We start from the raw sequence: 16,839 nt of genomic DNA on the forward strand, positions 1-16,839 counted from the left end.
TGTGTTGCTGTTGGAGTAGTCTCAGTATGTGTTGCTGTTGGAGTAGTATCAGTATGTGTTGGAGTAGTCTCAGTATGTGTTGCTGTTGGAGTAGTCTCAGTATGTGTTGGAGTAGTATCTGTATGTGTTCCTCATGGAGTAGTATCAGTATGTGTTGGAGTTGTATCAGTATGTGTTGGAGTAGTCTCAGTATATATTGGAGTAGTAGCAGTATATATTGGAGTAGTAGCAGTATGGGTTGGAGTAGTAGCAGTATATATTGGAGTAGTAGCAGTATGGGTTGGAGTAGTAGCAGTATATATTGGAGTAGTAGCAGTATGGGTTGGAGTAGTAGCAGTATATATTGGAGTAGTAGCAGTATGGGTTGGAGTAGTAGCAGTATATATTGGAGTAGTATCAGTATGTGTTGGAGTTGTATCAGTATGTGTTGGAGTAGTCTCAGTATATATTGGAGTAGTAGCAGGATATATTGGAGTAGTAGCAGTATGGGTGGAGTAGTAGCAGTATATATTGGAGTAGTAGCAGTATGGGTTGGAGTAGTAGCAGTATATATTGGAGTAGTAGCAGTATGGGTTGGAGTAGTAGCAGTATATATTGGAGTAGTAGCAGTATGGGTTGGAGTAGTAGCAGTATATATTGGAGTAGTAGCAGTATATATTGGAGTAGTTATCCGTATGCGTTGGAGTAGTCTCAGTTTGTGTTGATCTTGGGGTAGTCACCCTCTGTGTTGGAGCAGTCGCCCTCTGTGTTGGAGCAGTCACCCTCTGTGTTGGAGCAGTCACCCTCTGTGTTGGAGCAGTCGCCCTCTGTGTTGGAGCAGTCGCCCTCTGTGTTGGAGCAGTCGCCCTCTGTGTTGGAGTAGTCACCCTCTGTGTTGGAGCAGTCACCCTCTGTGTTGGAGCAGTCACCCTCTGTGTTGGAGCAGTCGCCCTCTGTGTTGGAGCAGTCGCCCTCTGTGTTGGAGCAGTCGCCCTCTGTGGTGGAGCAGTCGCCCTCTGTGTTGGAGTAGTATCAGTATTCGTTGTAGTATTCTCAGTACTCGTTGGAGTAGTATCAGTATGTGTTGGAGTAGTATCAGTATGTGTTGGAGTAGTATCAGTATGTGTTGGAGTAGTATCAGTATGTGTTGGAGTAGTATCAGTATGTGTTGGAGTAGTCTCAGTATGTGTTGGAGTAGTCTCAGTATGTTTTGGAGTAGTCTCAGTATGTGTTGGAGTAGTATCAGTATGTGTTGGAGTAGTCTCAGTATGTGTTGGAGTAGTCTCAGTATGTCTTGGAGTAGTCTCAGTATGTGTTGGAGTAGTCTCAGTATGTCTTGGAGTAGTCTCAGTATGTCTTGGAGTAGTCTCAGTATGTCTTGGAGTAGTCTCAGTATGTCTTGGAGTAGTATCAGTATGTGTTGGAGTAGTATCAGTATGTGTTGCTCATGGAGTAGTCTCAGTATGTCTTGGAGTAGTCTCAGTATGTCTTGGAGTAGTCTCAGTATGTGTTGCTCATGGAGTAGTCTCAGTATGTGTTGCTCATGGAGTAGTCTCAGTATGTGTTGGAGTAGTCTCAGTATGTCTTGGAGTAGTCTCAGTATGTGTTGCTCATGGAGTAGTCTCATTATGTGTTGCTCATGGAGTAGTCTCATTATATGTTGGAGTAGTCTCGGTATGTGTTGCTCATGGAGTAGTCTCAGTATGTGTTGGTCATGGAGTAGTCTCAGTATGTGTTGCTCATGGAGTAGTCTCAGTATGTGTTGCTCATGGAGTAGTCTCAGTATATGTTGGAGTAGTCTCAGTATATGTTGGAGTAGTCTCCGTATGTCTTGGAGTAGTCTCAGTATGTGTTGCTCATGGAGTAGTCTCAGTATGTGTTGGAGTAGTCTCAGTATGTGTTGGAGTAGTCTCAGTATGTGTTGGAGTAGTCTCAGTATGTGTTGCTCATGGAGTAGTCTCAGTATGTGTTGCTCATGGAGTAGTCTCAGTATGTCTAGGAGTAGTCTCAGTATGTCTAGGAGTAGTCTCAGTATGTGTTGCTCATGGAGTTGTCTCAGTATGTGTTGGAGTAGTCTCAGTATGTGTTGCTCATGGAGTAGTCTCAGTATGTGTTGGAGTTGTCTCAGTATGTGTTGGAGTAGTCTCAGTATGTCTAGGAGTAGTCTCAGTATGTGTTGCTCATGGAGTAGTCTCAGTATGTCTTGGAGTAGTCTCAGTGTAATCTGTGTCATAGTGCAGCTTGTGCGGATTCAAAAACTGGACAATGTGCTCATCAATGTTTCCCAATGTGGACACACACACGCTGGAGTCCTGCATCGGGTCAGATACCTACGGTCCCTGCGGTTGGCCAACAAAAGAATCAGCTGGTGGAATGAAAACAGTCTTTCAACCCGCGGGTCGGCTCAGAATGATGTTATCGCTGGTCGTAAACATTTTACCCCCGGAATTGTGTTTCAAATTCCATACTGGTTAAGTGAGTGGTGAGGCAGACGTAGCCTAGGCTACCAGCCACGCAGCGAGAGAGTGGAGCAGGGAACTGGCCATTAGTAGTCTGTTTGTGTGTTGCTGAAACATCCCTTATTGGTCCGTGCACGTGTCCGTGCACGTGCAGAGTCTATGTTCCATTCCGTCACGTGTACAATTGTTTTTTTTGCTGTTGTTTTTTTTTTTTTACCTTTATTGAACCAGGCAAGTCAGTTAAGAACAAATTCTTATTTTCAATGACGGCCAAGGAACAGTGGGTTAACTGCCTGTTCAGGGGCAGAATGACAGATCTGTACCTTGTCAGCTCGGGGTTTGAACTTGCAACCTTTCGGTTACTAGTCCAACGCTCTAACCACTAGGCTACCCTGCCGCCTCTACACTCTAACCACGAGGCTACCCTGCCACCTCTACACTCTAACCACTAGGCTACCCTGCCTCCTCTACACTCTAACCACTAGGCTACCCTGCCGCCTCTACACTCTAACCACTAGGCTACCCTGCCTCCTCTACACTCTGACCACTAGGCTACCCTGCCGCCTCTACACTCTAACCACGAGGCTACCCTGCCTCCTCTACACTCTAACCACTAGGCTACCCTGCCTCCTCTACACTCTAACCACTAGGCTACCCTGCCACCTCTACACTCTAACCACTAGGCTACCCTGCCACCTCTACACTCTAACCACTAGGCTACCCTGCCGCCTCTACACTCTAACCACTAGGCTACCCTGCCGCCTCTACACTCTAACCACTCGGCTACCCTGTCGCCTCTACACTCTAACCACTAGGCTACCTGCCGCCTCTACACTCTAACCACTAGGCTACCCTGCCGCCTCTACACTCTAACCACTAGGCTACCCTGCCGCCTCTACACTCTAACCACGAGGCTACCCTGCCGCCTCTACACTCTAACCACGAGGCTACCCTGCCACCTCTACACTCTAACCACTAGGCTACCCTGCCTCCTCTACACTCTAACCACTAGGCTACCCTGCCGCCTCTACACTCTAACCACTAGGCTACCCTGCCTCCTCTACACTCTGACCACTAGGCTACCCTGCCGCCTCTACACTCTAACCACTAGGCTACCCTGCCTCCTCTACACTCTAACCACTAGGCTACCCTGCCTCCTCTACACTCTAACCACTAGGCTACCCTGCCGCTTCTACACTCTAACCACTAGGCTACCCTGCCGTTGCCAAGTTTATTTTCCCCGACTCCCAGCTCACGTGAAAAATGGATAAAAGTAACAGGTAGAAATCATCACAAAGGTTAAGATGGAAACAGGTGCTGAGTACGGGAAACACTTGGCTTGGAAAGATTTTGGATTCATTGTAGACTAGGAGGACAACAACCTCCTTGTCCACAATGCACATCCTTCAAAAGTGCAATCATGTATTTGTTTACGATAATTAACTTGATTATTACATAAATTATACAGGCTTTGGAATGGTAAACATGTTGAGTATCCCAATGGCCTATAAATGTAGCGTATTTGTTTTGCAACCTGTCCAGCCCATTCGATTCAATTCAACCATTTGATTATATGAACCGTACTGAATGTATTGTTGTGTTATAGACTCTCAGTAGGTCAGAATAAGGCTATTTAAAATGCTCTTTTTCAAAGTGATTTCAGTTGTAAGTGTGCTGCATTTGCTTTGTGAAAATAACCAGCGTATCGTTCTTCATTCACGACATGGTTTTTCATTTTAGTGTTGAATAGACACGAAGACAAGTTAGTTAATGTGGAGAATAGGGAATAGGACTCGACTACCATAGACTAAGTCATTCCTCTATAAGGCTCGTTAACATTGGCTCGCAAATCTAACTCATTTCCTTCATACTGGACACCGAGACATAAAAATGGTATCCACGTGTTGATCTGACTCTGGGGAAGTAAATGAAAGGGTCTCATTTCCTAAAATGTTGAAGTGTCCCTTTAAAGACTACTGCTCTGGAGTCATAAAAAACAATTGATGTTATTTGGTCGCGATTCGGCTCATGGAACAATTCTGAGGAGAAAAATCAGTCCTGATATCTGGTAGTGGCCGACGCTGGGCGGATACGGCTCCAAAACCAGATATCTGGTAGTGGCCGACGCTGGGCGGATACGGCTCCAAAACCAGATATCTGGTAGTGGCCGACGCTGGGCGGATACGGCTCCAAAACCAGATATCTGGTAGTGGCCGACGCTGGGCGGATACGGCTCCAAAACCAGATATCTGGTAGTGGCCGACGCTGGGCGGATACGGCTCCAAAACCAGATATCTGGTAGTGGCCGACGCTGGGCGGATACGGCTCCAAAACCAGATATCTGGTAGTGGCCGACACTGGGCGGATACGGCTCCAAAACCAGATATCTGGTAGTGGCCGACGCTGGGCGGATACGGCTCCAAAACCAGATATCTGGTAGTGGCCGACGCTGGGCGGATACGGCTCCAAAACCAGATATCTGGTAGTGGCCGACGCTGGGCGGATACGGCTCCAAAACCAGATATCTGGTAGTGGCCGACGCTGGGCGGATACGGCTCCAAAACCAGATATCTGGTAGTGGCCGACGCTGGGCGGATACGGCTCCAAAACCAGATATCTGGTAGTGGCCGACGCTGGGCGGATACGGCTCCAAAACCAGATATCGGGTAGTGGCCGACGCTGGGCGGATACGGCTCCAAAACCAGATATCTGGTAGTGGCCGACGCTGGGCGGATACGGCTCCAAAACCAGATATCTGGTAGTGGCCGACGCTGGGCGGATACGGCTCCAAAACCAGATATCTGGTAGTGGCCGACGCTGGGCGGATACGGCTCCAAAACCAGATATCTGGTAGTGGCCGACGCTGGGCGGATACGGCTCCAAAACCAGATATCTGGTAGTGGCCGACGCTGGGCGGATACGGCTCCAAAACCAGATATCTGGTAGTGGCCGACGCTGGGCGGATACGGCTCCAAAACCAGATATCTGGTAGTGGCCGACGCTGGGCGGATACGGCTCCAAAACCAGATATCTGGTAGTGGCCGACGCTGGGCGGATACGGCTCCAAAACCAGATATCTGGTAGTGGCCGAAGCGGGGCGGATACGGCTCCAAAACCAGATATCTGGTAGTGGCCGACGCTGGGCGGATACGGCTCCAAAACCAGATATCTGGTAGTGGCTGACGCTGGGCGGATACGGCTCCAAAACCAGATATCTGGTAGTGGCCGACGCTGGGCGGATACGGCTCCAAAACCAGATATCGGGTAGTGGCCGACGCTGGGCGGATACGGCTCCAAAACCAGATATCGGGTAGTGGCCGACGCTGGGCGGATACGGCTCCAAAACCAGATATCGGGTAGTGGCCGACGCTGGGCGGATACGGCTCCAAAACCAGATATCTGGTAGTGGCCGACGCTGGGCGGATACGGCTCCAAAACCAGATATCTGGTAGTGGCCGACGCTGGGCGGATACGGCTCCAAAACCAGATATCTGGTAGTGGCCGACGCTGGGCGGATACGGCTCCAAAACCAGATATCTGGTAGTGGCCGACGCTGGGCGGATACGGCTCCAAAACCAGATATCTGGTAGTGGCCGACGCTGGGCGGATACGGCTCCAAAACCAGATATCTGGTAGTGGCCGACGCTGGGCGGATACGGCTCCAAAACCAGATATCTGGTAGTGGCCGACGCTGGGCGGATACGGCTCCAAAACCAGATATCTGGTAGTGGCCGACGCGGGCGGATACGGCTCCAAAACCAGATATCTGGTAGTGGCCGACGCTGGGCGGATACGGCTCCAAAACCAGATATCTGGTAGTGGCCGACGCTGGGCGGATACGGCTCCAAAACCAGATATCTGGTAGTGGCCGACGCTGGGCGGATACGGCTCCAAAACCAGATATCTGGTAGTGGCCGACGCTGGGCGGATACGGCTCCAAAACCAGATATCAGGTAGTGGCGACGCTGGGCGGATACGGCTCCAAAACCAGATATCTGGTAGTGGCCGACGCTGGGCGGATACGGCTCCAAAACCAGATATCTGGTAGTGGCCGACGCTGGGCGGATACGGCTCCAAAACCAGATATCTGGTAGTGGCCGACGCTGGGCGGATACGGCTCCAAAACCAGATATCTGGTAGTGGCCGACGCTGGGCGGATACGGCTCCAAAACCAGATATCTGGTAGTGGCCGACGCTGGGCGGATACGGCTCCAAAACCAGACCGTTCAGGACACACACACACACACATACATACATACGCACGCACGCACGCACATACATACATACAGACAGACAGACAGACAGACAGACAGACAGACAGACAGACAGACAGACAGACAGACAGACAGACAGACAGACAGACAGACAGACATACATACATACATACATACCTACCTACCTACCTACCTACCTACCTACATACCTACCTACCTGTTTCTGTCTCCTATAGGACGTATCAGGGATGCCAGCTGTGTGTCGGTCCGTGGCAGAGGGAGGGTTGGGCTTCGACTACCGTCTTGCCATGGCCATTCCAGATAAATGGATCCAGGTGAGGTTCTCTCCATCACATGATAATGTATGTAACACACCCTCTTATTTTCATACGTGACCGACTGGGTTTGAAAGCTCGTCTCCTGCCAACCACAAAACTGTCTTTAAAACCGGGTTTAAACAATAGTCAAATCAAATTGTATTTGTCACATACACATGGTTAGCAGATGTCAATGCGAGTGTAGCGAAACGCTTGTGCTTCTAGTTCCGACAATGCAGCAAGTAGTAGTCCAGCTCGGACACCGCCAGAGTTTTTCGCCTGCTGTTGATAGCGGAAGAAATGCATCCGACCAAGCAGTCAGATCGCCCCAAACTCGACCGATAAGTGACTTTAGTCCCGCAGTAATCAGTGATGTAAAACCACCTTGCTGTGTTATAGCCTTGGCATTATACCTTGTGAATTCGTATCTAATCACTGGAGCATCGTCTTTACCCTCTGTTACATCTGCTACCTTTCCTGGTTTGTAATGAACTAATTATGGGTTCAAGTGGTGAAACCATACTATGTTTCTTCTGGTTCATCATTAATTGTTATCATACCGGTTGTTCCTCGTGCAAATTCCCGTGAGATGGTAAAACAGAGAACCCATAAGGCCATTATGGATTTTCCACCATTTTGGATTTTTGTGAACAACACTTAAATTACATCTCCGGAACCACTGGGCCGATCTCGATGAACTTTGACCTATGGAATCTATGGATGAAGGTCTTCTCAACGATACTTTCCAGACCGGTATGTTAAACAGCATGACCGATAGACATTCATGTAGATGTGGTCTGGCACTTTAACGCATTTTAAATCAGACAACGATATTAGTCGACAGCTTTGATGGAAACAGGAAATACCTGTAATAATTTCATAAATGTAAAATAACAATTTGTTCGTTAGACAGATCTTTTTTTTGTGTCGATGAAATTGATCATTTGCAAGTGGCAATAGAAACGCCTTTTATGCACAAATATTGATGCAATAGCCATCATATGGAAGTAAACTTGGAGTCACGTGATGATATGGTACTACTACTATTATGATGGGAAAAGCTAAGAGTTTATAGGCAGATACACGGTATTTACAAAAGTATGTGGACACCTCTTCAAATGAGTGGATTCTGCTATTTCAGTCACACCTGTTGCTGACGGGTGTATAAAAATCGAGCACACAGCCATGCAAACTCCATAGACAAACATTGGCAGTAGAATGGCCTTACTTGAAGAGCTCAGTGACTTTCAAATGTGGCACAGTCATAGGATGTCGCCTTTCCAACAAGTCAGTTTGTCAAATGTCTGCCCTGCTAGAGCTTCCCCGGTCAACTGTAAGTGCTGTTACTGTGAAGTGGAAACGTCAAGGAGCAACAACGGCTCAGCCTCTTAGTGGTAGGCCACACAAGCTCACAGAACGGGACCGCCGAGTGCTGAAGAGCGTTGAAAATCATCTGTCCTCAGTTGCAACACTCACTAGCGAGTTCAAAACTGCCTCAACGTCACCACAAGAATTGCTCTTCGTGAGTTTCACAAAATGGGTTTCCATGGCAGCCAAGCCTAAGATCACCATGTGCAATGCCAAGCAACAGCTGGAGTGGTGTAAAATAAGTTCTGATGAGCTTCACGGTGATGGACGGTGCTGGACAGTGATGAGCTTCACGGTGATGGACGGTGCTGGACAGTGATGAGCTTCACGGTGACGGAGGGTGATGGACGGTGATGAGCTTCACGGTGATGGACGGTGCTGGACAGTGATGAGCTTCACGGTGATGGAGGGTGATGGATGGTGATGAGCTTCACGGTGATGGAGGGTGATGGAGGGTGATGAGCTTCACGGTGATGGAGGGTGATGAGCTTCACGGTGATGGACGGTGATGAGCTTCACGGTGATGGAGCGTGATGGAGGGTGATGAGCTTCACGGTGATGGAGGGTGATGAGCTTCACGGTGATGGACGGTGATGAGCTTCACGGTGATGTAGCGTGATGGAGGGTGATGAGCTTCACGGTGATGGACGGTGATGAGCTTCACGGTGATGGAGTGTGATGGAGGGTGATGAGCTTCACGGTGATGGACGGTGATGAGCTTCACGGTGATGGAGGGTGATGGAAGGTGATGAGCTTCACGGTGATGGAGGGTGATGAGCTTCACAGTGATGGAGGGTGATGGATGGTGATGAGCTTCACGGTGATGGAGGGTGATGACCTTCATGATGATGAGCTTGGTATTATGGTATTATTTGAATGCTGTTGACATGATGATCGATGCTTTAGCTGCCAATTATACAGTTTTAATTCAATTAATCTATATCCTAGCATATAACCCACCCTGCCCACTTTATCAGTGAACTGTTGTCTAGAGATCATGAGCAAAAAGCAGATTGGGCAAGTTTGTGATTTATCACAACAGTTTTTGTGACAAAACCATCCACAGAGTTGAAAATGTGACTGAAACCCATTTAACTTTTTTATTCGGTACAGGGGAACCGAAACCACTAAAGTGTTTTATATGTGCCCTATGTCATCACACAAAGCCTTTTATCTGCAACAAGTCTGTTTGATGGAAGCACACCTTTTGTGGGAAAGATTTTAGAATATTCACATGAAAATCTATTGCCAATTGGATGGAAACCAGCTTAAAGAGAGAGAAAAATACATTGAAAGATCAAATCAAAAAGAGAGAGGAGAGAGCAGAGAGAGGAGAGAGCGAGAGAGGAGAGAGCGAGAGAAGAGAGAGCGAGAGAGGAGAGAGCGAGAGATTTAGAGAGGAGAGGAGCCGAGAGAGGAGAGAGCAAGAGAGCGAGAGAGCGGAGAGGGCGAGAGAGCGAGAGAGGAGAGAGCGAGAGAGAGAGAGGAGAGGGCGAGAGAGAGGAGAGGGCGAGAGAAAGAGCGAGAGAGGGGAGAGAGCGAGAGAGAGCGAGAGAGGGGAGAGAGCGAGAGAGAGGAGAGTGCAAGAGAGAGAGAGAGAAAGAGAGAGAGAGGAGAGCGCCCCGCGTGTGAGAGGAGAGCGCGCGCGCGTGAGAGGAGAGCGCGCGTGAGAGGGAGAGCGCGCGCGTGAGAGGAGAGCGCGCGCGTGAGAGGGAGAGCGCGCGCGTGAGAGGAGAGAGCGCGCGTGAGAGGAGAGACGCGCGCGTGAGAGGGGAGAGCGCGCGCGTGAGAGGGGAGCGCGCGCGTGAGAGGGAGAGCGCGCGCGCGTGAGAGGGGAGAGCGCGCGCGCGTGAGAGGGGAGAGCGCGCGCGTGAGAGAGGGGAGAGCGCGCGCGCGTGAGAGGGAGAGCACATGTGTGAGAGGGGAGAGCACATGTGTGAGAGAGAGAGCCGTGTGAGCGAGGAGAGAGAGAGAGAGGAGGGAGAACGGAGACAGGGGACATGTCGGTATAGATGAAACACACAGTGCTATTTTTAGACAGCGTACAGTTGCTTTTCCCTGTTGTCAAGAGTTAAAACATAGTTTTGTTTGATAACAATGAAGATTTTTGATGCTTAAGCACTAGTTACTTTTACTCCAAAGCCGATTCTAAGCCCAGTGTAGGTTACTGGTGTATGCATGTTTATGACAGAATGCGCCTACTTACCAAATGTTACCCTACTGGCAGGTTGAATTTTGCCCTGTAGATAGAACCGAGCGATATCTGTTTCGTAGGCCAGCTGCAAAGTCAAAAATTGTCTGTTGGAAAAAATGTATGAAAACAAATGATAAGCTTTTGGATCTTTAATGATTAAGGGTTCAGCGTTAGTCTCGTTAGGCTTAGCAGTGTGATTTAATGCCTTTGTAGCTGGGCCAGATAGTGACCATTCTGCCCATTCTGCAGAGCAGCCTCCAGCGCAAGGGAAACACCTGCCCTACTCCTTATATAGTGCACAACGGTTGACCAGAGATCTAGAGGCTCAGATCAACACACCCATAGGCCCGGGTCAACACACCCATAGGCCCGGATCAACAGACCCATAGGCTCGAGTCAACAGACCCATAGACCCGGGTCAACAGACCCATAGACCCGGGTCAACAGACCCATAGGCCCGGGTTAACGGACCCATAGGCCCGGATCAACAGACCCATAGGCCCGGGTCAACAGGCCTTTAGACCCGGGTCAACAGACCCATAGGCCTGGGTCAACAGACCCATAGGCCCAGATCAACAGACCCATAGGCCCGGGTCAACAGACCCATAGGCCCGGGTCAACAGACCCATAGGCCCGGGTCAACAGACCCATAGGCCCAGATCAACAGACCCATAGGCCCGGGTCAACAGACCCATAGGCCCGGATCAACAGACCCATAGGCCCGGGTCAACAGACCCATAGGCCCGGATCAACAGACCCATAGGCCCGGGTCAACAGACCCATAGGCCCGGGTCAACAGACCCATAGGCCCGGGTCAACAGTAGTCCACCATTAAGAGAATATGGTTCCATTTGGGACAATGTCTTATTCACCAGTTAATAAATGAAGTCAACGTACTCTGTTTCGTAAATAAAATATATATATATATCACTCTGTTTTCAAACAAACAAGTTAACAGCTGCTGAAGAAATAAACATGTTGAGAAATCAATTTGTCAAATTCACTCTTGATGTTTCAACGGTCAGTATAAGGTGAGGTGAGTTGTATACTGAACCAAAATATGAACACAACATGCAACAATTTCTAAATGTTTATAGAAGGAAACCAGTCAATTGAAATAAATAAAATCATTATCTAGATTTCACATGACTGTGCAGGGGCGTAGCTATGGGTGGACATAGGCCCACCCACTTGGGAGCCAGGTCCACCCACTGGGGAATCAAGCCCACCCAATCAGAAATAGTTTTCTCCCACAAAGGGCTTTATTACAGACTGAAATAGAAATATATCTCAGAACCCCCCCCCACCCCACCCCTCCTCAGATGATCCCGTAGGTGTTGAAGCGTCCTGGGCTGGCGTGGTTACACGTGGTCTGTGGTTGTGAGGCTGGTTGGAAGTACTGTCAAATTCTCTAAAATGAAGTTGGAGGCGGCTAATGGTAGAGAAATTAACATTTAATGTTCTGTCAACAGCTCCCTCAACTTGAGACATCTGTGGCATTGAGAGTGGCCTTTTATTGTCCCCAGCACAAGGTTCACCTGTGTAACGATCATGCTGTTTAATCAGCTTCTTGATATGCCACACCTGTCAATCTTTTTGTGCATATGAAACATTTCTGGGATCTTTTATTCCAGCTCATGAAAAATGGGACCAACACTTTAAATGTTGCGTTTTATATTTTTGTTCAGAAAAAGTTTTCAGAGCGAGAGCTGAGCATTTGTAAATTAAAATAAAAAGTTTGGCCTTGAGGTGTCCAAGGATGAAGGATCAAAGGATTAAAGGAAGTAGAAGGTGAGGAAATTATTTTTAATTTTTATTAATTCATACTAATTTCCAAAATGAACTGAGACATTTGTGAGTCACTAAACCATTGTAATTCTGCTTATGTACAGCTTTCATGCTGTGAAAGTTAATGAATGAATCAAGTAGGATATGGAAAGTGTATGGGGCTTTACTCTCGGTGTGTGATAAGTGAAGGTGGTTATTATTGAGATGAGAGCAGAGATACTTTACTGTGTGCTGCGAGCTATGAATGTTACATTAATGAAGGTCTTTGTACGTCTCAGTCAGGGCGATTTATTGTCTACTATTGCGCATAATTGCACTCCAGTAGGGGAGGGAGGGAGGGAGGGAGGGAGGGAGGGAGGGAGGGAGGGAGATTTTTTTAAGTCTTTGTGTTCCAAATGACACACTCTTCCCTATATAAAGTGCACAACTTTTTGACCAGAGCCCATAGAGCCCTGGTAAACAGTAGTGTACTATGTAGGAAAAAGTTTGCAATTAGGAATGCACAACAAGCATTTTTTTAAATGTGTAATTATGAAAACTGTCAAAGCAGTGTGACTGTAAATGAAAGGTACAGGTTCCCTCAGGTGAAAGGTACAGGTTCCCTCAGGTGGAAGGTACAGGTTCCCTCAGGTGGAAGGTACAGGTTCCCTCAGGTGGAAGGTACAGGTTCCCTCAGGTGGAAGGCACAGGTTCCCTCAGGTGGAAGGTACAGGTTCCCTCAGGTGGAAGGTACAGGTTCCCTCAGGTGGAAGGTACAGGTTCCCTCAGGTGGAAGGTACAGGTTCCCTCAGGTGGAAGGCACAGGTTCCCTCAGGTGGAAGGTACAGGTTCCCTCAGGTGGAAGGTACAGGTTCCCTCAGGTGGAAGGTACAGGTTCCCTCAGGTGGAAGGTACAGGTTCCCTCAGGTGGAAGGTACAGGTTCCCTCAGGTGGAAGGTACAGGTTCCCTCAGGTGGAAGGTACAGGTTCCCTCAGGTGGAAGGTACAGGTTCCCTCAGGTGGAAGGTACAGGTTCCCTCAGGTGGAAGGCACAGGTTCCCTCAGGTGGAAGGCACAGGTTCCCTCAGGTGGAAGGCACAGGTTCCCTCAGGTGGAAGGTACAGGTTCCCTCAGGTGGAAGGTACAGGTTCCCTCAGGTGGAAGGTACAGGTTCCCTCAGGTGGAAGGTACAGGTTCCCTCAGGTGGAAGGTACAGGTTCCCTCAGGTGGAAGGCACAGGTTCCCTCAGGTGGAAGGCACAGGTTCCCTCAGGTGGAAGGTACAGGTTCCCTCAGGTGGAAGGTACAGGTTCCCTCAGGTAGAAGGTACAGGTTCCCTCAGGTCAGCGGGGAGAACATGAGTCTTACAGGACCTTACATAAAGGTTGTCCCGTGCTACGGAGTCATTATTCAGGTTCTACACTACCTTTTGTCATGCTTTCTTCATAAAGTTGGGTCCAATTCAACTGTGACACATTATGTTTCTGCCTATATAACTTTAAAAACACCTTGTCCTCTTCCTGACAGACTATATAGTGCAGTACTAGGGCTCCAGTATAGCACAATTCTGGGAAAAACACTAAAGGACCTGGATTCAATTAATTCTGCATGGTATCTGGTTCTAGAAGCATGGTATCTGGTTCTAGAAGCATGGTATCTGGTTCTAGAAGCATGGTATCTGGTTCTAGAAGCATGGTATCTGGTTCTAGATGGTTCTAGAAGTTCAGAAAATAAGTGGAGTAGTTAACATACACATTTGATATCTCATTCTCTCTCTTTCTCTTCCCCCACATTTGAAAAACTAAAACTATAATGAAACTATTATCTTTGAATCCCAAATAAAATAATAAACATTATGAATTATGTTGATTTTCAGTTTTTTGTTTTCTAAACTTTGGGCAAAATGAGATGAGGTTTTCAAGCTGTTCTTTCTCATGTTGTTTTCAAGCTTTTATTTTCTATGGGGACATCACTATCTACCTAGTCTAGACAGACATACATCACTCTAGTCTAGATAGACGTCACTATCTTCCTAGTCTAGACAGATATCACCATCACAATCTACCTGGTCTAGTCTAGACAGACATCACCATCACTATCTACCTAGTCTAGACAGACATCACCATCACGATCTGCCTAGTCTAGACAGACATCACTATCACAATCTACCTGGTCTAGACAGACATCACTATCACAATCTACCTGGTCTAGACAGACATCACAATCTACCTGGTCTAGACAGACATCACTCTAGTCTAGACAGACATCACCATCACAATCTACCTAGTCTAGACAGACATCACGATCTACCTAGTCTAGACAGACATCACGATCTACCTAGTCTAGACAGACATCACGATCTACCTAGTCTAGACAGACATCACCATCTACCTAGTCTAGACAGACATCACAATCTACCTAGTCTAGACAGACATCACCATCACGATCTACCTAGTCTAGACAGACATCACTATCACGATCTACCTAGTCTAGACAGACATCACCATCTACCTAGTCTAGACAGACATCACTATCACGATCTACCTAGTCTAGACAGACATCACAATCTACCTAGTCTAGACAGACATCACAATCTACCTAGTCTAGACAGACATCACCATCACGATCTACCTAGTCTAGACAGACATCACAATCTACCTAGTCTAGACAGACATCACGATCTACCTAGTCTAGACAGACATCACTGTCACGATCTACCTAGTCTATTAGACATCACCATCTACCTAGTCTAGACAGACATCACAATCTACCTAGTCTAGACAGACATCACTATCACGATCTACCTAGTCTAGACAGACATCACTATCACCATCTACCTAGTCTAGACAGACATCACCATCTACCTAGTCTAGACAGACATCACCATCACGATCTACCTGGTCTAGACAGACATCACTATCAAGATCTACCTAGTCTAGACAGACATCACCATCTACCTAGTCTAGACAGACATCACGATCTACCTAGTCTAGACAGACATCACCATCTACCTAGTCTAGACAGACATCACAATCTACCTAGTCTAGACAGACATCACCATCACAATCTACCTAGTCTAGACAGACATCACAATCTACCTAGTCTAGACAGACATCACAATCTACCTAGTCTAGACAGACATCACCATCACAATCTACCTAGTCTAGACAGACATCACCATCTACCTAGTCTAGACAGACATCACGATCTACCTAGTCTAGACAGACATCACAATCTACCTAGTCTAGACAGACATCACTATCACCATCTACCTAGTCTAGACAGACATCACTATCACCATCTACCTAGTCTAGACAGACATCACTATCACGATCTACCTAGTCTAGACAGACATCACCATCACCATCTACCTAGTCTAGACAGACATCACAATCTACCTAGTCTAGACAGACATCACTATCAAGATCTACCTAGTCTAGACAGACATCACTATCACGATCTACCTAGTCTAGACAGACATCACTATCACAATCTACCTAGTCTAGACAGACATCACCATCTACCTAGTCTAGACAGACATCACAATCTACCTAGTCTAGACAGACATCACAATCTACCTAGTCTAGACAGACATCACTATCACAATCTACCTAGTCTAGACAGACATCACCATCTACCTAGTCTAGACAGACATCACAATCTACCTAGTCTAGACAGACATCACAATCTACCTAGTCTAGACAGACATCACCATCACCATCTACCTAGTCTAGACAGACATCACTATCACGATCTACCTAGTCTAGACAGACATCACTATCAAGATCTACCTAGTCTAGACAGACATCACTATCACAATCTACCTAGTCTAGACAGACATCACGATCTACCTAGTCTAGACAGACATCACTATCACGATCTACCTAGTCTAGACAGACATCACGATCTACCTAGTCTAGACAGACATCACTATCACGATCTACCTAGTCTAGACAGACATCACTATCAAGATATACCTAGTCTAGACAGACATCACTATCACAATCTACCTAGTCTAGACAGACATCACGATCTACCTAGTCTAGACAGACATCACTATCACGATCTACCTAGTCTAGACAGACATCACTATCACGATCTACCTAGTCTAGACAGACATCACTATCACGATCTACTTAGTCTAGACAGACATCACTATCTACCTAGTCTAGACAGACAGACATCCCACAATGCCTTCTAATGGTTCACCACAGAAATAATTCCCCGGAACACAAGGTAGTAGGAACATATCGCCACAGAGTTTCTAAACTACTAAAACATATTTGACATTGCCGTTCATGCTAATACAGTGGCAAGAGAAAGTATGTGAACCGTTTGGAATGACCTGGATTTCTGCATAAACTGGTCATACAATTTGATCTGCTCTTCGTCTAAGTCACAACAGACAACCACGCTTTGCTTAAACTAATAACACACAAATTATTTTATTTTTCTTATCTATATTGAATACATAATTTAAACATTCACAGTGTAGGTTGGAAAAAGTATGTGACCCCCCCGGGGCTAATGACTAAATATTCT

At 47.3% G+C, this 16,839-nt stretch overlaps 1 protein-coding gene across 1 annotated transcript in view; it reads left to right on the top strand.

Annotated features, from left to right (window-relative positions):
- The window catches only part of LOC135528654 (1,4-alpha-glucan-branching enzyme-like), a 64,931-nt gene that overhangs the window by 8,081 nt on the left and 40,011 nt on the right, over window positions 1–16,839 (top strand). The window contains exon 3 of the mRNA XM_064957769.1: window positions 6,889–6,987. Coding sequence (XP_064813841.1) covers window positions 6,889–6,987 — 99 coding nt within the window. The remainder of the gene's footprint in view (window positions 1–6,888; window positions 6,988–16,839) is intronic.

The sequence above is a fragment of the Oncorhynchus masou genome, unplaced genomic scaffold (genome assembly GCF_036934945.1).
Source record: "Oncorhynchus masou masou isolate Uvic2021 unplaced genomic scaffold, UVic_Omas_1.1 unplaced_scaffold_1005, whole genome shotgun sequence".
Classification (NCBI taxonomy): Eukaryota; Metazoa; Chordata; class Actinopteri; order Salmoniformes; family Salmonidae; genus Oncorhynchus; species Oncorhynchus masou.